The following is a 23,462-nucleotide window of genomic DNA, read 5'->3' as shown; positions in this document are numbered from 1 at the left end:
AGTACCCATGGAACCCACATTGAGATGAGACTAAAAAAACACAGAATCAGAGAATCTCAGAGATAAAAAGAGATCCCAAGGAGTCCAACTTGTAAATCTCGGGGACAAAGCAGGGAAACAAATGGATTTCCAGTAAAAGTCCACACACAAAAAGGCAAAGAATAGTGGTAAAAGATGGAAAAATGACTGAGTTCCAAGGCTGGGGAGGAAGAGAAAGATAACTATCTCTGAACCTCAGCTCTGGCCTCTCCCAGAAAAGCAAAAGCAAATACCCCATCACGCCACCCATCAGCTGTTAACCCCCTCCATGTGTTGCCTGCCATCTGAACTGACATTGCTCCTCCCTGGACATTTAAACTTGGGAATGTGTGGTCTTTGATCACAGCTGAGGGGAGCTTTCTCAGGGACCAAGCTGACTGAGAGCCTTCGGCTTTTCCTTAGGGCCTCTCTCTGTCTCTCTTTGCTCCCTTTCTTGAATTTTTTTTCTGGGGAGGGGGGTAGAAGAGAGGGTTTTGACTGAACTGAACATTGTTCACTGGCACAAGACATGGGGACTCTTGTTACCAAGTTGCTTCTCCCCACAATCAGCAGCCTTGCCTTCCTCCCCACCATCAGTATTGCTGCCAAGAGGAGGTTCCACATGGAAGCCATGGTCTACCTCTTCACCATGTTCTTCATAGCGGTAAGAATGGGTTTGGGATGGGAATCCTCTTTCCTGTTGTTTTCCCTTCCTTGGAGTACCTGGTTCACAGACAACAAGGATGTATCTTTTGGATGGAAAGAACCCTGAACTTGGGAATTAGAGGACCCGAGTTCTGGTCCCAGCTCTGCCACTAAGTCATTGTGACAAGAGCAAACCATTCCCTTCTTCCCCTCTGTCAAATGAAGTGCTTAACTTAAGTAATTCGTCAACTCCTCTCATTTCTGTAACTCTGTGAGTCTAAGACTTCCCCTATATGTGTGCATGTGGGGGGGTAGGGGGAGAGGGCTCCTTTCTTCTCCATCTGAGGGGGTTTTTTTCTGTTTCTATCCTGTCCAAAGTTTTTTTTTTCTTTGTATATTTAGGTCCCCCTATCTTTTTGTCAGTCTCTCCATTTCTCCTTATGTGAGGAGGTTCCCCCATTTTGTAAAAGGTCTTTGAATCTCCACTCAGAATCAACCATCAGGGTTGTATATTCATGGCTGAAGGTGTGTACATACCTATGTATATATACAGATGTATATAGTGTCTGCCCTTGATATACATATATGTGCATTGCACATATGTGTCCCAATCCAGATAGGTGCCAATGAAGCCATACAAGAATGTATCCACAGACACAATTCTATTTTATGTATCATTGCCTTGCATATGCCAATTCCATTAAGAGCCAAGTTCTCTTGGAATTTCTGACCTTTAACTTTTTGTTCCTCTTCCTTAGATAGAAGGATTTCGGGCCCTCTGACCTTAATTTCTATCGTCTGGGCCTGGGCCTGGGCCTGAGTGCAATTAGCAGGATTTCTTAACCATTTGTGTCTGTGTATTATCGGTCCCCTTAACAGCCTGGAGAGAGCTGTGTAACTCTTCTCAGAATTTTTTTAAATGTATAAAATAAAATACATAGAATTACAAAGACAGCCACCTACAATGATGTGCACTTATTGATTTTTTTTTTTAGCATCAGTCCTACAAACCCTGGTTAAGAATCTCTACTTTGGGGAGTATTTTTACATAAGGACTAATGACCACCATCCCTTACATTTGTTTTGGTGTTATAACTAACGCATCTATTGACTCTTTACAAACTTTGCAGGACATTGATAAGGCAAGTGATCTTTATGCCCATTTTTGACTGATGAAGAAATTCAGTCCTGGTCCTCATTTTTCTTGGAAGCAAAATGACAGGGGGAAATTGAGACTAAAATCCAGATCTCCTGCTTACTAAGAACTCGTTCCATTGAACTCCTGGCTCCCTCCTGTTCACAGTCAGCCCTAGGAGCTAAAGCAAGCATAGTGAAGGTGAAGGCAATCAGGGGACAGCTGATTCCCCACCCTGCTCCTTTTCAGAGCCTGGGCTCAGAGCCATTGAGGGGGAGGGGAAGGGATGGAGTCTGGACCCAGCAGCTGCTGCTGTGATCTGCATCAAATCTTCCTATCCCTGCCACCTCAATCAGCAAAGAGAAGCAACTGTCCCCCTTAAACAAGAGTGTTTTAGTATTAGCAGATATGACCATCTCACTTTTCTCCCCCAAAAAAAATCAGGCCTCCATTAGCTCAATAGATTGGTTGTTTTTTCTTTCCTTCTTTTCCTTCCTTTCCTCCTTTCTTTCTTTCTTTCTTTTTCTCTTTTTCTTTTTCCTAACACCTACTAGCTATATGATCCTGACCAAGGAATTTAATGTCCTAGTGTTCTAGGCCAGGACTTTTTAAAGTTTTTCCAATTCTCAACTCCTTTTCACACAAGAAATTTATTCAACTCCAGATATATAAGTATATAAAATAGATATACAAATCAAACATTTATTGATAATAAATCATAATTTCATGAACCCCACATTCAGTTATGAGACTTCATATGGCATCTTAAATCACAATTTAAGAAGCTGGGCTCTAAACAACTAAGATTGTAGGCTGTAACAAAAGTACCAACCTAAATAAGTAAAGGGAATTTCCATACTTGGGAATTTCTTACATCAATGAAAAGACAGGTCCAGTCTCTACCTTCCTTCTTTTCTTTTTTTTGCCTCATTTTCCCCACCTGTCAAATGGAAAGAATGATCATTGTCTGGCCTCCTTTGCGGGGCTATTGTAATTACAGAATCTGAAAGATAAAACTGTTCTTTGTAAACTATTAAGTGTTGTGAATGAGTAAGGGATTATTTGTGATTATTTTAGGCAAACCCTGACCAAAAATATATTCCTCCCAACTGTTCACTACTCTCCTAAGAATGGGCTAAACCAATTCTGGGAAGGTTATCTTATTCCAAGTCAATGTCAGTTCTTTTTGTAATGTGATTCTGTATTTTCTGCTAGATATACCATGCATGCAATGGGCCGGGCTTATCGGTACTATGTTTCATGCGCTACGACATACTGGAGTATTTCAGCATCTATGGAACAGCACTGAGCATGTGGGTGTCATTAATGGGTGAGTGCTAGCCTTCTTTATCCCAGCCCTGCCAACAAGGACCCCATTCAAAAGTCCATCTACTCACTTCTGAGAAAGCCAGCCATTGACTTACAGAGAGTTATGGATGGCCACATGACATCCTCTTTTCCTATCTTTATGCATACCTTCTCTGCCTTCTATTCCCACTTTCCATTGCATAGGCAATGCTTAATCCATGTTAGAAAAATAATTTTAAAGCACTTTAGAAAAATCGATTTTACTGACAAAAGAAGAGGAAAAGGTCATACGTATATACTCCATTCTCTTTCCCCATCTTTAAACATTTTCATCCCTTCTGTGGCCTCTTTCCATTGTAAAGCTATTGTTTACCTTATTTTTAATAATAATAATAATAGCAGGCATTTAATAGTATAATAATAATTTATGTAATATATAAGTATAATAATTTAATGCTAGCTATATATTAAATCTTTCTTTTATCTGCTCCTCACAAGAATCCTGGGAGGAAAGTCCTATTCTTATCCCCATTTTGTAAATAAGGAAACTGAGGGAACCAGAAGTTACATGATTTGTCCAAAGGAATAAAGCTAGTTCAGTTTCTGAGCCTAGATTTGAACTCAAGTCTTCCTTACTTCCTCAGGTATAATTTTCTACCCACTGTACTGTCTAACTGCCTAACACTATTTTCAAGCACTTTAGAAATAGCTATTCATTTGAAAGCAAAACTTTAAAAAAACACCCAATAAATGTTAAAAATTGTCTTTATATGCAATTGGGAGAAAAATAAGGTATTATTTAAAAAAAAAAAAAAGAACTATTTATTCACACTTGTCCATTAAAGCAATCCCTGAAAAATTTTATTGGCATCTTCAAGTTGATATATGAATTGATTAATAATGAGTAGATAGTCTTCAAAGATATATATGTATATAGATATAGATATAGATAGATAGATAGATTAGTGTAGCTTTGTGTTTTCATTATAATAGGGAATTCCCAGTGAGATCATTCCCTAATCTAATCCAAATCTGTAACTGCTTTACAGTTTAGAGGTTTATAGCTTTTCTTGGGATAAGATTAAGTTAATCTCCTAGAATCATACAATTAGTATATTATGTCAGAGGTTAAACTTGAACTCTGATCTTCCTAACTCCAAGATGAAGCCAATTCACTATTCACTATAGTAGATCATCTCTCATGTATATGTATATATATGTGTGTATGCCTATATATACATATACATATATGATAGATTAAACAAATTAATGTTCTTCCAGCTCTAACATTCTACATCTTTGATACTATATCATAAGTTTCCTTCCAGCTCTGATGTTTCATGTTCTACTGTTCCTCCTAGCTGTGATCTTCTGTGTCCTAAGGTCCCTTTTAGCTCCAATTTTCTATATTCTAAGGTTCTTTCCATCTCTAATATCCTGTGTTCCAAGGTCTCTTTTAGTTCTGACCTTCTATGTTCTAAAATTTCTTTCAGTATCTGATATTTTATGGCCTAAGGTCCCTTCTAGTTATAATATACCATGTTCTAAGGTCCATTCCAACATCCCTGACATTGTGATTCCTCCAAGAAATGCCTTCTCAGGATGACAAGACTCCTTTGAATCCAGGTGAATGCTAAACTCTGATTTCTGTCCCCTTCCCTCTCTTTCCAGCACTGGCTGAATTTGATGAACCAAAAAGGTCAACTTTTGTGATGTTTGGTGTGTTGACCATTGCTGTGAGGATCTACCAAGATCGATGGGGGTATGGGGTATACTCAGGGCCTATTGGTACAGCTGTTCTCATCATTGCAGCAAAGTGGGTGAGTGATCAAAAATGATAAAATTACACAGTCTCCTGTATACCTTAAAGTGCTACATAAATGCTGTCTATTTTTACTGCAAATATATTTGCCTGGTTCTGTGATCTTGAGCCCGCCTTTCTCATAACTTCAGTTTCTCCATGCATAAAATGAGGGGGTTAAGTAGATGATTTTTGAGGTTCATTTCCATTCAGACATTTTGTGTAATTGAGTCTATGTTTCCCATCCCAACCCTCACCCCTACACTCTAAGCATCTTGAAGTACTGACAAAGAAATCAGATAGTTGGAAAAGTATCAAGTTTTGGAGGCCAGTTATAGGCCCTTGTCTGTTAAGGACAAAGCAATATGATGATCTACATCTGGGCCTCCCAGGTGATTGGCTGAGTTTCTTTACCAGACAGAGAAGAACTGAGATTCCAACTAGCTTTATCTCAGTTTTTCTGAGTTGCCTCCTTGTTCTGAAAAGTCCTAATTACTGGGTCTTCCTGAGAGATAGTTATGGAAGAAATCCTGGGCTCTTATAATCTGGACTCTATTACACATTAGCAGTTTGATCTTGGGGAGTCTATTAAATTGGTCCCTCAGTTTCCTCTTTTCTGAAGAGAGAGTTGAAAGTATCTAGGTCCTTTCCAACTCTGACATTCTGTGCTCTAAAATCTCTTCCAGCTTTGACATCCTGTATTCCAAGGTCTCTTCCAACTCTGACATTCTGTGTTTCAAAGTCCTTTCCAACTCTGATATTGAGTGTTCTAAGGTCCCTTCCAACCCTGACTTTCTATGTTCGTTCCAAGGTCCCTTTCAACAACAATGTCCTAAGATTCCTTTGACCTGTGGCTCTGGCTTTAAATGCTGATTCTAACTTTTTTTTCCCTGACTGACGCTGGCTATGGCTGTGTCTGGTATTGTAGTTACAACTTCCCTCTAATGATTTCATTGCTATTTCTGAGTCCACTTTCCACCTTAGTCCCTGACTCAGAGATGTGGTGATATCTTGAAGAATGAGTTCGTCTTGGAAGACTTTCTGGAGGAGGAGAAGCTTGAATTCAGGGTGTTGAGCGGAGGGACAGCGATGTTGTTGTTTGTCCCTAGTTCTCAAAGAAGACCAGGAGGGACAGGGCAGAGTAAGTTAGAAAGCTGGACCAAATTAAGGATCAAGGTGGTGGGGTTGAATAATGCACAAGTCTATTTTATCTCTACAGACTACCCAGTAAAAGGGGTCAGGGTTTCTTTTCCCTATTTGGACAATGAGGCACAGAGAAATGAGGTAATTTGCAGAAAACTACATAGTGGCAAAGCCAGACCTTGAATTCAAACATCTCTACTTTTTTGAATGCTCTTCCAGAGAAGGAGGGTTGGAGAAGAGGTTATTCTTTCTTGATCTGGTTTAACAATTGGAATTGATGTTATTTGGGGTGACCCAAGGCAGTGTCTCTAAGTTTCCTGTCTTTGGGGAGGAGAGACTTGTTGGGGTGATGCAATAGCATGCCTTATTAATTAACATTCTGGAATGCATAAACAATGCTGGCTTCCAGAGATAATCACTGAATTCCAAGTCTCTGTTTATGATAAAAACAGCTCACCCCAAGCCGGAAATGGGATAATTCTCTCTTGATTCAGTCCGGGTGGATTTCCCTCCTCACTTCCCCAACTAGACATTGGGTAATTATCTTCAGAGCAGCTTGGTATGAATCTGCTTCTGAATTATAATTAGGCAGAACGGTATTTACTCATTAAAACTTGAGTGGAATACCACACAGACTTTCTTGTCCCTAGGCAAGGGGTCTCAACAATAGGAATAAAGAAGGAAAGAAAGAAAAAAGATTCATTAAGTGCCTACTATGTGCCAGGGACCATGCTTAGTGCTTTAAAAATATTGTCTCATTTGAAGTGCTTTAAAAATATTGTCTCATTTGATCATCATTTCAGTCTTGTAAGGTAGGTGCCCATTTCACTTTTGAGGAAACTGAGGCATGCTCAAGGTCACACAACTAATAAGTGTCAAACTAGTAAACTCAGATCTTCCTGACTCCAACTGCAGATCCAGTGCTTTATCCCCAGTTTATTTTATTTCCCCCAGTTCCTTTTGGGGAAAGGTTGTAACAAGTTGGCCACATTCCTAATTTAAATAGCACCTTCTAACCCATTTAGGAGGGAATTCAATCTAGGTCTGCCTGGGAGAGGAGTTGGTCTCTAGAGTAAGGTCTCTAGAGTACTGTTCTTTAAAAGCCATTCCCCAATTGCTAGAGGCTTGGGTCCAGCAAGCACCACCAGGATGGGTTATGTGGCAGTTACTAAAGGGACAACACAGAGTAACAGAGAGAACCTAGGTTTAAATCTTGCCTCTGATACTTAATAACTAATGAATCTAAGAAACTCACATAGCTTGTCTGAGTTACTTCCTCTGTAAAAAAGGAATGATAACATCATTTATTGTGAAGGCTTCTTTTAAAAATCAAACGAGGAAATGTACATAAAATGTTTTGTAAACCTTAAAATGGTATACAAATCTGATATTATTATTAACTGTAAGATCCACTGCAAGTAAAAGGTTTTCTGCTTCCCTTCCATAATCTAATACCAGGTTCTTACCTTTGCAATCTTCTTTTATCTCACTCTGCTCCATGTACTCTATACTCCAATCCAACTAGATTATTTTCTGTACTTCTCACCCTTGTAGTTTTCTGTCTGTACCCTTTTCCTCCTTTTAAATTTCTACATGTCCTTTAAAGTCCTTTTCAAAAGTCAGCACCTACATAAAACTTTCCTTAATCTCCCCTGTTGATTATGACTTTTCCCTTCAGATCTCATATAATAATTACACGTGGTTCTATGTCTCTCATATATTTAACTTTTTACTCTTATATAGTCCTGTTATGTGGGTCATGCTTGCTAAACCATAACTCCATGAAGACAGGGATCATAGCTTATCTAAATTTTGCCTCTCCACCAGAATCTATTACATGTTTGGTATAAAACTCTCCATTAAATAATTAGTAAATGTTTATTAAGTAAGTAAATGACTGAATATGGTAACTACCAAGATCCTTGATTCTCTTACCTTTCCAACTGTCTTTCAAACTATCAACAGATACCTCCTGAGCACCTTTGATGAATGAGATATAATATGAAGGAAGAGAGGTGTTTCCTAAACTCAGTGCCAAGAAAACTTAGCTTCTAATCCTGTTTTCTGACACTTAGCTGTGTGACCCTGGGCAAAACACTTAACTTTTTTGAACCTTGGTTTTCTCATCTGTAAAATAAAATTAATTGTAAATTATTGTAAGACTCAAATGAGGAAATGCAATAAAAGTGCTTTGCAAACTTTAAAGCATTATCTAAAAGTTATTATCACACATAGAAAAGTCAGCTAGCATTCAGAAAAATCAACTAGCTCTCAGAATGTCTGAGGTAGAAGGGAACTGAGAGCTCATGTAGTCCAACTTACATTTTATATTTTACGATTTCTATTTTACAAATGAAGAAACTAAGACCCACAGAGGTTGCTTGTAACAAGATTGCTGTGAATAGTGTTTATAAAGCAGAGATTAGAAGTCATTTCTTCTGATTCTCCAACTCAAGGCTAAAGAACTAGGGAGAGGACTAAATGAGGGGTATAGACCTCAAGTGCTCCCAGAATTCCACCTATAGTCAGTGTGAGCAGAAGTTATCAGGGATGGCTTCGTAGAGAAGCTGAGAATTGAGTGAGCTGTCCTTCCACTGATCTCACTTTTTACTTAGCTATCTCTTAAAGGATGGGCGGGGGTGGAGAGAAGAAGCAATGCACAACCCAATTTTTTTGCTCCATTGGATTAGACAAGATTTTCTAGGTGGCTTTTGTGCTAAGGCTGCCTATATACACAATTCAGCTAGCATTCATTAAGTGTTTATTACAACCACTGTGGTCTAAGACATTAGATGCAAGGATGAAAATGAAACACATGTCCTCAAAGAACTTACAGCCTACCATACAGTGGAGGAGCTGGAATATGGTAAGGACCGGGGAAGCATTTCATAGAGGAGACATCACCTGAGAAGGGCCTTGAAAGGAGAGAAAGATCTTGAAGAGGCAGGGCTGAGAAGGAGACAGCTTCTGTCATCTATTATATCAAATAGAACATTTAAGTAGGTCATTGTGGAAGAAAAAGGATATACATTGTATATAATCATAGAATGTGATTCACATAAAGAAAAAAGTTGGAGAATGGTTGTCACTGACTGTTATATTATCCTAATAAAAACCAAGGGAAGGGGCAGCTAGGTGACACAGTAGATAGAGCACTTGCCATGGAGTCAAGAAGACCTAAGCTCAAAGGCAGTCTCAGACATTTACCAGTTGTGTGACCTGAGCAAGTCCCCCTCCCAAAAATGGGGGAGGGGGAGAAGTTAGATGGAAAAGAAGGCATAAACGGAGACTGTAGAATTTTAAATGAAGCTCTTCTAGTTGCCATTAAGGCCATGTGAAGAAAAAGAGGAAAGATTTTTCTGGTAAAAATATTCTGTGCTCTCCAAACCAGTTTCTGATCATAAAGAGATAAAACATTGCAGTAAGTAACCAAGAGAAAATATGGAATCCCAGTCACTAGATAGAAAGCATAGAGATGAGCAAAAAGATCCCAAAATCTCCAGCTTGGAAGGGACTCCAGGGGTTATCCAGCCAAAAGTGTATCAGAACAAGAATGCCCTCTACAATATATCTCAGACATGCAGTGATGTAGCCGCTGTCTGAAATCCTCCAGTGACGATGGACTCACTATCCAGCCAGACAGCCCACTTTTGGACAGCTCTAATTGTTAGGAAGCTTTTCCTTAGATGGAGTCAAAGCTTGTGTCTCTGCTTCCACCCACTAATCCTCCTGTCCTGCTCTCTGAAACGGATCAGAATGAGCCTAATAATCTCTTTTGCAAGGAGTAACTATCCAAATGCTTGAAGATATTGACTCTGTTTCCCCTCTGGGACCAGAACTACCCTAGAGGTTTAGAAAGTCACTTATTTGAAGGCAAGAGCCTAAAACTGATGATTCTGGAAGGTTCTTTCTTGCCTTAGGATTCTAGAATTCCAGTCCTCTAAGTTCTGTGACTAGGATTTTATTTTTCTGTGCTTGTGAGTTTACAATTCTTTTGTTGGATGATTCTGAATTGGCTTCTGGTCTATTGCTTCATGGAACAGAAAGCTACCTCCCATCAGAAGGTCAGCGTCTTCATTTTCTTTGGGGTTCATCTATTTGTAGATCCAAATGGAAAAGTCTTAGTCCTCACATTTATATAGCACAAAAATAATTCTCATCTTTATATAATGCTTTAATGCTTGCTAGCACTTACATACTTTATCCATACTCTTTCATGATGGTGGTGGTGATGGTAGTAGTAAGAAACATAATGGCTAACATTCGCATAGAATCTTAAGGTTTGAAAAATATAACATGTTATCTACTTTTAATCCTGAGTTTTAATTCTTTTAAAACTAAGTTCAAATATGGCCTCAGACATTTATTAGCTATTTTACCCTGGGAAGGTCACTTAATAACTATTTGCCTCAGTTTTCTCACCTGTAAAATGGGGACAATAATAGTTCTACAATCCAATGCTGTGGAGATTTAAAAAGATAATAATTGCAAAGGGCTTAGCACAGTGCCTGGCACATAATAACTTCCATATACATGTTAATTATCATTATTATTAATCCTCACAACAACCCTGTTTGGGACTATTATTACTATCCTTATTTTACAGGTGAGAAAAGCAAAGTCCAGAAAGACCCTTTGTCCAAGATCAGACAATTGGTAAATCTGAGGGAAGACTCAAACACCAAGTTCATTGGCTCTATTATACTTTACTTCTTCAGAATTAAACAAGAGCTGTAGTGTTGACATTAGATTTTTTTTTAAAGAGTTCAGACAGAACTCAAGCTTTCCTGAGTTAGGCAGATAAAAAAGTATTCCATTTGTCTCCATCTCTCCCAGGCCCCAAATTCACAGACAATAAACTAGTTCCCTATCCATCAGGCCCATGTACAAATTTCAGTCTAAGGAAAAGGTCATCCCCACTCCTGTAGCTTCTGTCCTCCGACAAGTGAGGAGATGTAAAGCAAATGAGAATTCTCTCCACTTTCCTCAAGGTCCCCTCTGAGAGCTGAGAGAAGACACAAAGAGTTAACACTAATGTCAGTGTATCAGCAATCAATGTATCAGATACATTAACTGACACTCAGCAAACCATAGCATTTCTCTGAGACCCAATTTTCTCATCTGTCAAATGGGGACAATCAGCTTTGCTCTATCTCCTTCAGAAAGCAAAAATTCTGGACATCTTAAAGTGATACACACATGCATAGAAATTAACAAACAGAATAGATTAAAAATTAAAACATCAGGAGACTTGGGCTTGAAGCTCAACTCTAAAACTTAGTTCCTGTGTGCCTTTGGGCAAGTTCCTTAGCCTTTCTGGACTTCAATTTCCCCATCTGTAAAATGAGGATAATCCTCATACCTACCTCATAGGATAATCATGAAAAAAGCAAAATGTTATATAAATGTGAATTATTATTATTACCTAATCTGACTATAGATAGGGATACAGAACAAAGGAGTGAAAAGATCGGAGTCAGAGAGTTGAAAGAAGTCTGTTCTTTCACCTAATGGTTTGTTTATTATTTAGCTGATGGCTGCTGTCCCCTTGGGGCCCATCAAGGTGGTATTTGTTGAGTCTGGCAAAGCCACTTTCTTTATTCCAGGCTTCCCAGAAGGGATGAGTTTTGAGTCAGGCCACCCAGAGCTTCTTCACTGACTTCTGTGTTTCTTCTCCAGCTGCAAAAGATGAAAGAGAAGAAGGGTCTGTATCCGGACAAGAGTGTATACACCCAACAGATAGGCCCTGGTTTCTGTTTTGGAGCCTTAGCCCTGATGCTGCGTTTCTTTTTTGAGGTAAGGCTCTTCTGTAAGAGATACCATGGGGAGAAAACAGAAAGGTGAGGGACACAACTCCTATCCTCAGGGAACCCTTCTACTGGGGAGACAAGATATCAGTGTAATGGAAAGAGCATTAGCCTGAGGGTCACAAGTTTGGGGTTCTAGTCCAAACTATGCTGCTAACTAGTCTCTGGTGATACTGGGAAAGTCTCTGAACTTTTCTCTAAGCCCCTTTCCAGACTCTTCACTTCAGGAGGCTTCTAATATGCATGGATGAATTTAAGATTTCTTCAGAGTGAATATTTCTACATCCAACCTTTCTCATCCAATGGGATTTTGGTCCATAGCTTTCCATAATACCTCCATAGAGAGTCCACTTACTTTGATTGAAGTCAACTTCATTTGATTTCTTGATCTGTTTCCTTACTATCTGTGTGATTTTTGAGCAAGTCCCTTTAACCCTTCTGAGCTCAATTTCCTCTTCTGTAAAATGAAGAGGTTGGACCAGACTCCTAAGGTCTCTTTCAGCTCTGGATCTGCTTATAATCAAATCATGCTCTGCTTCTTTTAATCCAGGTGCTCCCCAAAGTTCTAATGCAGTTTTAAGCTACTAACACCTTAAAATGTTAGTGATGGGACAGAGGCACTTAGGCCCAGCATTCATCATTCCATTCCTCTTGAAAGGATCCATAATTTGAACATTACTAAGTTCACAGTGTTTCAGTTTTATAGTCCCTTAGCATCATGGGGAGAATATTGGGGTTAAAGAAATAGGCTTCTGCACCAGGGAGCAATGAAAGTGCTGAACAGTTTTCCAAATATGATTCAACCTTATGTCCTTACTTTCTACACGGTTCTGAGCCCGACTCACTGTCCATCTATTACCCAGCTTGTCCATAATTGACAAATATAGATATAAATACACATATGTGTATGGATGTTAAAACAAGCTTTGCTGATCTTCAGTTTCTACATCTATAAAATGTGGATTAAAAACATTTTCATTATGCCTATCTATTCATTAGATTACTATAGGGGAGGTTATGAAAGCTCTATATACAAATAGGTTATGATCCCTTTGTTATGAGCATTTCCCCCAACAATGCAGGTGACATCCTACCATGGTCACTCATCTTGTACAAGTCTAGTTCCCATCTCCTGCATAATTCCATGTCTGAGTTGTATTATAGCCTGTTCACATCCACCATGTGCCCCTCTGACAATCTTTGATGGATCCCCAATTTTAATTCTTCAAAGACAAAAGTATTCTATGACTTTCTAATGTAGCATGGGCACTTATTTCCAAGAAAAGCTTTGATTCACTAAAAGTTCTTTGGAATTTCTCAAAGACAATTCAATCACTTTCCCCTTCAACTTTGGGCCAATTCATTCTCCTTTGATGGTGTCTGTCCAAGATACATAGTCTGGACAATAAACATTGTTCATCCATTTGGTTTTTCCTATGTGAATAGTTAGGCCAAATTCTTCCACAAGAATCTCTATCCATCGGATCCATGTACAAATTTATAATATTGCAGAGCTTGCTGCAATAAACCCATTGTCAAATGAATACACAGTCATCTGAAAGACATTCATCTCTAAGGAATCCTCTCTGACTTAGACCATGTATTGGATCTCCTTCACAACTGTGGCCAGCACTTTTGACAAGCTTATATTATTTTGCTTTGTGCTTCACTTACCCTACAAGATTAATGATAATTAATAACAATTACTCATCATTGGTAATTAATATCAAATAGATTTTACATATGATATTCAATAGCAGATAAAAATAATACCTGAAATGTCATAAGTACTGGGTGATTAATACTTAATGTGCATACAGAATGATTAGTGCCATAGGACCAAGAGAAGAGAATCCCTGTCAAATGAAATAATAAAATTTTTGTAGAAGGGATGTGGCAGAAGGATGAGGAAATTATCTTAATATCAGTAGATCATAGATTCAAAACTAGAAGGGAGTTAAAAGGTCATTTGGGCAATTCTTTCATTTTACAGGTTGTTGTTCAATCATGACTGACTCTTTAAGACCTCATTTGGCAAAGGTGTGAGAGTGGTTTGCTATTTCCTTCTCCAGTTCATTTTCTAGATGAGGAACTGAGGCAAACAGGTCACACAGCTAGTAAGACTTTTTCCTGATTCTTGACCCAGCACTCTAACTGCCTGGCCATCTGTTTTTATAGTTTTTATTTTATAAATTTTTATTAAATATAAATTTATATATATACATATATATTTCATAGTTATTACTATTTTATTAGACAAGAAATTAAATCCCCAATATCCCCAAAAAGTAGAGGTCACACAGAGAGTAAACAGAGAAAGAATGTGAAGTTATCATCTAGGGGAAGCTGTCACCCAGGAAGAGATCATAGAATGAAAGATGGCTATGAAAAAGAGTATTCCAAGGAGTACAAATGAATGAGTAACATTGTGGAGGTGGGAAATTATGAATGGTCAAAGAGAACTAGATGAGGAAAATAGGGACACATTAATTCTTTAAATGCCAGCTTGAGCTTTCTAAGCCTGAGACAACTGACTGACTCTCTTTCCCCCTTTCCTTCCCTCTCTCTTTCCGGCTTTTCAAAGGAGTGGGACTACACCTATGTTCACAGCTTCTACCACTGTTCACTAGCAATGTCCTTTGTCTTGTTGCTGCCCAAGGTGAATAAGAAAGCTGGAAATGCTGGGACTCCTGCCAAATTGAACTGTTCTACACTTTGCTGTGCTTGCATCTGACCTTCTGACTGTACTCTTCCCCACACACACACTCTCTCCCCAGACCATTATTTGACCATGTTTCCCTATTGAGATATAAATTAAGTTCCATGGCTCTCTCTCTCTTTTATTCTCTCAGGAAAAGTTAAGCTAACAAGTACTTAAAATGTCAATGTAATTCAAACACTATGTTAGGCACCATGGAGAAAAACTGTTAATTTTCCTCTTTTCTTCCAAGGTTTTCCTCTTTAAAAATCAAAGTAGCCTAGAATTGACTTTCCAGAGCCAATTGAAGCCCTCCATATCTGTGAAAGACTGCTTCCAAATTATCCAAGGCAAACACGAACCTACCAGCTATCCTTGGTTACAGTCTTGCCCTTCTCAAGGTCAACTGCAATCCCTCCTTTTTGGACATCTCTTTTTCCATACATCCTGGTGAAATATCTATCTCTGCACCCATATTGTCTGAATGAGCCCTTTGGGAGGAGAGGGGGACAGTCAAATAGGGAGTGCCATTGTTCCAATACAAAGATGCTCAATTGCAGCAGCCACCTCCTGACCCCAAATCGCACCCTTGGCCCCTGTCCCTTCTCCAGCTGAGTTCCATGAGCTCTGAGTTCTTTGCTTCTAGGAGAAAAATTCCAGACTGAATTGATGGAGGAGCAAAATGATTTTATTTATTTCACTCTAACTCTGTTGGAGGCCATAGGCTCTTTCCCAAGACTGCAGGAGCCCAATGCCAACTCACCATACCTAGTGTCCAGCCTAGGGTTGACAAGTATCCCTTTCCCAGACCCACTGATGTGGGTGGTTTAATGACGAAAGTGTCTGGGCACCAAGGGCACCCTCCCGGGGTCCAACTCATTTGGAAGCTACAGCTCTTATTCCCTTTGCCCATGGCCAGATCTTTTCCCATAGCTCTCTAATGGATGGGCAGTGAGTACTGAAATGTCTCTGAGTTCTTCCAAATAATTCTCTCCCTTGGACAGCTGCACAATCAGGCACCCCCTTACTTCTTTTTTAGCAAGCATGGCTCCATAATTAATAACTTTCCACATAAAAGAGACATTTGCTTAATAGTATTCCCCCTCTTCCCTTTCCTTCCCCTCCCACTCCACAACCCACAATCCCCCTAGCATAGGATCCTACCCTGGTAATCTGGAAAAGCTGTGACCTCTTTCCCTGACATCATCCTTCTAGACTTGGAGACATTCCCAAACCATCTCCTGCCCCCAACTGCCCCCTAGGACCAGGATTTGTAACTTTCTGAAACCTCTTTTTAACATTTTTGAAGCTTGTTCCCTCTCCTGAGAAACTGTTTCTGCTCCCCAGGACAGCCTGTGTTCTGTTCTCCAACGCCCCTCTCTTAAGGCCCTGGGATTGGTGACTGTCAATCCTCCCTCTCCCAGCTCTTCCTGTGGGTAGGCAGCCACCTACAACACCTCTGCACTCAGCCCCGGTCTTTCTGGCCCCAGAAGCTTTGACTTAGCTCAAACTTGGCCACCTCATCTCCTCTCCTTTGATCCTTTCAATTGAGCATCCCAAACCCTTCTTCCTAGGTCCTGTCCTTTACAAGGTAAGGAGCAGAACATTCAGAGCTTCCTATATAGGGTTGGTTTCCCCACATACACTTGTACTCCCTCAGAGACACAAACCTACACACAAACACACACACACACACACACACACACACACCCCTTTATCTCTTATTGAACTTTTATCCAGAAGCCCCATCCCAACTGTGTGACAGAAAAATATTACAGATTGCCCATGGGCCATCTGAATTTATTCATCATAGCCTGGAAAGCTATGGATAGTTACCTAACAAATAAAAATACTGATAGAATTAAAAAATGAAAATTCCAGAATGTATCTTGTGTTTCTTAAGAGGACCAAGATGCAGTATTCCCTGACCCCCCAGGGGAAAGAATGGTGGCTTTGAGTGGATGGTTTCCTCCAGCCTAGAAGCTGAAGTTCAGGAATTTCCATAAGCAGTAACAACCTCTGACCTCCCAGCCAAGAAAATACTGAAAATCCAGGAATATGGAAGAGGACTTCTTGGGAGAAAACTTTCTGGAATTAGTGACCACATTGTGGTGCGTCCAGAAGATGGCATTTCAGAGTAGGAAAGAAGCTCAATGCATCTGATATTGGAAAGAACCTTGGATTTGGCATCATTGTCTTAGAGCTAGAAGAAACCAGAAAGGTTAAGTGGATTACCCACGATCACAGAAGGGTCAGAAGACCTGGTTATGAATCCCAGGTCTTACTCCCTGTGTGACCTTAGGCTATCACTTAAAATCTCTGAGTCTCAGTTTCCTCCTCTGTAAAATGAAATGATTGGATTACATGGTCCCTGAAGTCACTTCCAACTTAAGTCTCTTTCCTATGATCCTAACAAGAGCCATCCCCACCCTATAGGACTTTATAGTCTAGGATAAAAGGCAAAGGATCCAGACACATACAAAAATCACTAAAGCACACACACAGTCTGAGGCAGAAATATGACTGGAATAGAAAAGTGGTGCAGACTGTCTTTCCAAGGCTTCCCATGAGCTGTAGGAGGAAGGACAGACTATGGAGGCAGAGTGGGGCAATGGAAGTCAGAGGAGACTGCAGGTAGGTGAGAACATCCCCTAAGACCATCTTGCCTCCTCCCAGTTTGGCTAGAACACTGAGCACTTTTGTCTCCAGCTCCCTCTCTCCCAGGCCTCCCAACTCCCTGGCAGCTCATGGAAAATCAGAGGCAGAGAAGGACGCTCCTGAGGAGGGAGGCGGAGAGGTCTGCAAAGCTCATAACATCCCACATTAACAGACTATTTACTATAGCCAGAGCAACTGATTTATGAAGACTGCCTGGGAGAAGCGCCAGGTCTATATGTCATGGACAATTAGGACAGCGCTGATCTACACTGGTGTCCATTGAGACCTGGGTTCCTCCACCTAGTCTTCTTTCAGTCAGCCTCTCCAAAGCCCTTCACAAGAATAACAGCCCTTCCTTCCCCTTTGTCCTGAGGTTTGGGCTTTCACCAAGTGCTTCCATACACATCACCTCAATGGATCCTCACAATAACCTTCAGGGAGCTCCAGAGGGAAGATACATTCGGTTCTAGTTTACAAAATGATGATAGTGAATGGACAGGGGCATCGGAGCCCAAAAATTGGGGTTCAAGGTCCACTTCTGACTTATCCTGACTGTGTGATCCAGAACAAGTCACTTTATCTCCCAGTGCCCAAGCACTGGGGACTGGGACCTGAGTTCCAGAGAAAGTGGACACACTGGGAGAGAAATCAGCTGTTAGACTTTCCTAATGGGGAGCTCCTACACAGAGGAAATTCACAAATGCAGCTAAAAAATTAGAAAAAACCAAGAAGTTAGAAAAGAATAATTCTTGACTCCCCAGGCCTATCTATTTTATCTTGAATGTCAGTTCACTTCTCTGGGTCTTGGTTTCCTCATCTGGAAAATAAAGGAGTTGGACCAGATGACCTCAGTGATTCCTTCCAGGTCTAAATCTGTGACCCAATAATAAGGCCATCTTCCAGTCCAGTCTGATCTGTATCTGGCCACTGAACTCAGATGGCTCTGGAAGGGAAATGACCTTGCACAGCTCTCCCTCACTTAAATCCAACTCACTTGCATGTCATGGCATCCCCTCCCTGATATCATGGTCCTCTTTGAGAAGGAAGGACAAAAAAAACGACCAATTATAATAAAGCACATTTATGTCATACTTTAAGGCCTGCAAAAACTCCTCATAATAATTCTGCAAGAGAGATATTACAAGTCTCACTTCGACCATTTCATAGATGAAAGGAGGCTCAGAGAGAAAACATAGGTCATCCAAGGCCACATGAAACCTGAATTTCTGACTCCTACTCCATGTGGACCAGCACAGGGCAGCCCATCACAGGGTGCCCAGCTCAGGCACCCCAGCTCAGGGTAGAACTCTCTGAAAAGCTTCCTTGAGAATTTTCAGGCAGTTAAGCCAAGTAACACTGACTTAATGACCAAGTAAGAGCATAACATACTGCCTCCTTGTGATCCAGAGGCTGTGTGAGATCAAAAAAGGAAGCATGATTCCCTGTTCATTTGCAATCTACTTTATCTGAAATTTTCTCCTCCCTAGACCTGCCCAGGCCAAGTCTCTCAATTCCCTTGCAGAATCATAGGATTTTGGACTTAGGGTTCAGAGAATCATTCAAGTTTATGGAATCCATCTCTACATTTTGCATACCAGATGAATGAGGACCGGAACCACAGGCAGGTAATGAAGAAAGGATCAGGGATTCAAATGCAAGTTCCCAACTCAATGTCTAATACTCCTTCCATGTACTCTCGCCTTCCCTCATCCCACCCCACCCCAAGTCATTTGCCCCCACATATATAGACTCCTCCTCCTAGGCAGCAAGAGCAATAACAACTTCACCCACACACACACCCTCATCCCTTCTGATTTCTGAAAATTTTCTAGGGATGGCATGGGGAGAACTCCCTTCCCTATACCCACTAAGCAGCTACTGCATACGTGGATGCCCTGTGCACATGAGCTCTGCTGCTACCCACCTTCGGCTGCCCCTTCTTCATTCCCCTTCCCCCCCTCTCCTCACCCCCCTTTTCTCTACCTCCCTCCCCCATGACGCAATCCTCCTGCTAGGAGGGGGAGTGGAAGCTGAGCCCTGGAGGAGGGCGAGGTTTACCTCCGGCTGTACAAATGCAGGGAAGCCTTATAAACATTTACAGCAACGTAGACAAAACAGTCTATTGTAACCTCCTGGTGCTGGTGGGAGGCTGGCATGGGAGTACACTTGAGCTCAGGCCAGCAAGTCTTCTCTGCTTTCATTAAGATGGTGTTTTTGTCTAAGGTGTAGTCTGAGCACTGTGACCTTTGTCGTGTCTGCTACTGAAATTTCCTGTCTCTGTTATTCTCCTCTTCAGTAAGACGATCTGAAACCCAAAACTTTTATTGCCCCTTTTAAAATGTCTTTATAGCTCCCCATCTACTTCATATACTGTCTTGCTCCTCGACACTGGGATTTTACTTAGGGGGAAGGGTGCACAGAGCTGCTAAAGGCATTTGTGATTCCTTGAGCCACAGGGCTTGGCTGGTCCCACCAGCAGAAAGTGGAATGAGAAGTAAGGGGTTTTGAGAAATTGCATTCCTAAGTGCATGTGGCCTGTGTTGGGTATTTTTCTGCAGAGTATGCAAAAAAAAAGAATTTTTTTAAAAGGGGGTGCAAACTGAATCTTTTTGAACCTTCAGTATGGGGGCCATAGTTATTTGATTGGCTAGCTACACAGTAGACAGACTGCACCCAGTACTGAGTGTGTCCGACTCTTGCTGGGAGTCAAGAGTTTATGATTTTAGCCATTGTTCTGAGCTGTGTTCATATGAAAATCCCCTCAACAGTCTTCCTAATAGGGAATCATCCAGACTCTCTTGCTTTGTCTCTTTAAGCCTCAGTTTTTCCATTTTACAAATGAGGAGAATCATCCCTACTCGGCATACTTCACAGGGCATTTCTGAGATTCAAATAAGATCATGCATGTGAAAGCATTATGCAAACGCATGCTATTGGTTATAGAATTATTGAGAATTTTTATGCAGAATGGACCAAGAAATGTTCTCCAATCAATCAATAAATGTTTATCAAGACCTTACAATATGGCAAGCATAGTTCTAGATGTAGGGATTTAAAAAAAAAGTCCCACCCTCAAGAAGCTTACATTCTATTAGGTAAAGAAAATGTACATCATATAAATATACAAAATATGTACAAATAAGTACAAAGTATAGTAAGTTGGGGATAGGTCACCAGTAGCTGATCCAGCGTCCCAATCTAGCCCCTACTGCTTTTTCCAACTTTATTTTAGTCCTCATCTACCCAAACTCTCCCCTCCAGCACTTCAACACAGCGCCTGGCATATAATGGGCACTTAATAAATGTTTACTAAGTGACTGGCTCCAACCAGGATAGCATCCTCACTTTCCCTTAATCCCCCTCTCCCAACATTCTAGTCATTAGCACTTATCAAGAAGTCAAAAATATGTTGATATTTTTTTGGGGGGTGGGGGTGGAGAGAGGAGTATGCCTGTGACTGCATTTCAACTGCCTAGAAACAAATGGGAGGGAAGAAAATCTTGGGAAAAAAATAATAATTCACATTTTTATGACACTTCAGGTTTACACATCTGTTTCCTTACTGTCACCCTAGACGTAGGTAATGTGAATGTAAATATTCCCATTTTACAGATAGGTAAGTTGATGTTCAGCACTGGAAAATGACCCCAGAATGAGACAGCTGTTAAGTGACAAATCAGGATTCCCTTAGGTCTTCTGCCTCCTGTTCTTTTCACCATACCTCCTCCACTTTGATGAATAAATAAAAATTCTCTTCTCTAGGTCACAGCTTGGTACCTGAGCATAGACCAAGGAAAATGATGTCTCTCTCATCCCTCCTTTCCAGACAGCCACACAAGCGGTTAGATACACTGGGACACAGGAATGTGTGTGCATGAATGTGCCAGCCAATGTGCCTGGGTATACATGTGATAAAGGAAAGTTGTTGAAAGAAAGCTGGTTCGTGTTCTATCAGGGTCTGGTGTCTAGCTGGAGATTTACAGGCAAACTCTATGAGTTAGAGCTGAAATGAACCTAACAGATCATTCCTTCCAACCCCCTTCATCAGACTCAGTGTGGTTAACAAACTCACCCACTACATGTTATTTCAACTCCCTACCTCCTGCACATCAGACCACAAGCTCTGAGGATAGCTATTATAATTTTTTCATCTTCATATGTTCATTAAGCTGTTTATCGCAGGAGATTAATAAAAATTCGTTGAATTTGTTCCCAAAAATATAGAGAAACGACACTTACCCACAAGTGTGTGATCCAGCGAAGAGAGCTTGATATTTGGAGACAAAGAAGCCGGGACCAAATTTTGCCTCTCTCTATTGATATGAGTAAAACATTTTATATCTCTTGGTTTTTTTATCTGTGAAGAGATTGGATTAGTTTATTTCAAAATCTTCTAACACTAAATCTATGTTCTGGACCTTATAAATTTGAGACTATATATTCTTAAATCTATCTAGACTGACCAGTCTTGCTACTGTACCTCCAAAGAGGCCTTGCACTTTTCAGCATCCCCATCTTGAGAAGAACAGAAGGGAAAAGGGGTGAGAGGGATACTGGGGAGGATTGCTACAAGAAAGAAAAGAAACATGAGCTACTGGGAGGTATGAAACAATGTTAGGAATCCCTGGTTTCCTATACAATTATATATTTTGACTATAGATTTGTTCTTCACTGGAGACTAAGTATATACCAATCCACTTGACTACTAGTTTCTACAGCACTATGTGCTCAGGGATGCCTGGAATTGTATTTTACTACCTGGAAGACAGCCCAGAAAAGGATGAACATACGTAGAAGGCAAACAACCAAACAAATTTTATTGGCCTGTCCCATTTCAAGAACCTACAAGGGAGCCCCTTTATAACATTGGATTTGGAGAATAGTAATTACATCCATGCTATCAGCTAAAAGTGTTATATCAGAAATTGTTGGGTTTTGAGGTCCCTGTACTGTAAAAGGGAGATTTTTTTTTAATAACATCTAATTCACAGGGTTGCTGGGAGGATCAAATTATATGTAAATCAAACTTTAAAGCACCATATAATGCAAATTATTACTATTTTTGTCACGATAATGGTTTAACCCTTTATGCTATGCTGTAGCAGGTCTCCATTACATTTATAAGACCACTTGATTAAGAGATGACAGCAGGCTAATTGTGAAAGTGGAAAAGGTTTTATTTCTTCCTAGAGGAACACTAGATAAAAGTTCTATTTGAATTAAAAGGTTTTCCACTTTCATAACTGGCCTGCTATCACTTCTGGGCAGCTAGATGGTGCAGTAGATAAGAATACAGGCCCTGACTTTAAATTTGGCCTTAGACACATGCCATCTGTGTGAACTTTGGCAAGTCATCTAATACCTTGTTTACCTCAATTTCCTCATTTGTAAAATGATCTGGAGAAGGAAATAGCAGACAACTCCAATATCTTTGTCAAGAAAACTCCAAATGGGACCACAACGAGTTGGACATGATTGAAAACAAATGAACTGACTAAGGGAAGACTATTGGGCTTAGCCCTGGAAAGAGTAAGGTTTTCTTTAATTACAAAATTCTTGCCTTCATGTGGTTTACATGGAACAAGGGAGACTAGAGAGGCATCATGTATAGATTGCTTGAAATGCCCTCGTGCAAAAAAAAAATTGATAAACAGGATAATTTTGAGGCAGCTAGGTGGCATCGTAGATAGAGTACCAGCCCAGAAGTCAGAAGGATCTGAGTTCAAATTTGGTCTCAGACACTTAACACTTCCTGGCTGTGTGACCCTGGGCAAGTCACTTAACCTCAATTGCCTCAGCAAAAAAAGAAAAAAAAGTACAAGAAACAGGCTGATTTCAGAAAAACCTAGGAAGACAAATAAACTGATGGAAAGTGAAGTAAGCAGAACCAGGAAAATATCGGATACAGTAGCAATACTGTAATGATGATTAACTATGAAATACTTAGCTATTTGGATCAAAATAATGATCAAAGACAATTCCAAAGAACCCACAATGAAAAAATGTTTTCCATCTTCAGAGAAGGAATTGATAAATTCTAGTACAAATTGAAAATTTTAACAAATGTTTTAAAAAGTTAATTTTAAAAAATGCCTTCATGATATTAGATAGGGTTTTTACATGTATAACATCCTCTCACTTAGGCAAGATGAGTGGATTTTCCTGAAGGAAGGATCTGTCATCTATGCTACATATATGTAAATAGACCTGACTTGGGCTGAAAGAACACTATCACACTATGTATCTAAG

At 40.2% G+C, this 23,462-nt stretch overlaps 1 protein-coding gene and 1 long non-coding RNA gene across 3 annotated transcripts; one reads left to right on the top strand and one right to left on the bottom strand.

Moving 5' to 3' along the window:
• Nucleotides 1-397: 397 nt before the first annotated feature.
• On the top strand, nucleotides 398-21,145 carry MYMK (myomaker, myoblast fusion factor). 2 transcript variants are annotated; one of them, XM_051973916.1, is made up of 5 exons: nucleotides 398-682; nucleotides 3,014-3,128; nucleotides 4,778-4,926; nucleotides 11,730-11,846; nucleotides 20,976-21,145. In XM_051973916.1, the coding sequence occupies exons 1-5, from the start codon at nucleotides 548-550 to the stop codon at nucleotides 21,012-21,014; spliced, it is 555 nt and encodes a 184-aa protein (XP_051829876.1). In that variant the 5' UTR covers nucleotides 398-547; the 3' UTR covers nucleotides 21,015-21,145. The 2 variants fall into 2 exon arrangements, with proteins under 2 accessions (XP_051829876.1, XP_051829875.1); XM_051973915.1 differs by lacking the exon at nucleotides 20,976-21,145 and adding an exon at nucleotides 14,442-15,197.
• On the bottom strand, nucleotides 11,545-22,311 carry LOC127547076 (uncharacterized). Its single transcript, XR_007950063.1, has 2 exons — nucleotides 21,453-22,311; nucleotides 11,545-11,729 (listed from the first exon to the last, which is right to left on the bottom strand). It is a non-coding gene; the product is annotated as an uncharacterized LOC127547076 (long non-coding RNA).
• Nucleotides 22,312-23,462: the final 1,151 nt, after the last annotated feature.

This window comes from Antechinus flavipes, chromosome 2 (assembly GCF_016432865.1).
Source record: "Antechinus flavipes isolate AdamAnt ecotype Samford, QLD, Australia chromosome 2, AdamAnt_v2, whole genome shotgun sequence".
NCBI classification, from domain to species: Eukaryota; Metazoa; Chordata; class Mammalia; order Dasyuromorphia; family Dasyuridae; genus Antechinus; species Antechinus flavipes.
This window is presented reverse-complemented; position numbering and strand designations above follow the sequence as displayed.

Excerpts from the sequence above, each read along its gene's own strand:
- MYMK (XM_051973915.1), top strand. The coding sequence starts at position 548 with ATGGGGACTCTTGTTACCAAGTTGCTTCTCCCCACAATCAGCAGCCTT. Across the intron at positions 3,129-4,777 it reads CATGTGGGTGTCATTAATGG|CACTGGCTGAATTTGATGAA; the intron begins GTGAGTGCTAGC and ends CTCTCTTTCCAG. Across the intron at positions 4,927-11,729 it reads TCATCATTGCAGCAAAGTGG|CTGCAAAAGATGAAAGAGAA; the intron begins GTGAGTGATCAA and ends TTTCTTCTCCAG.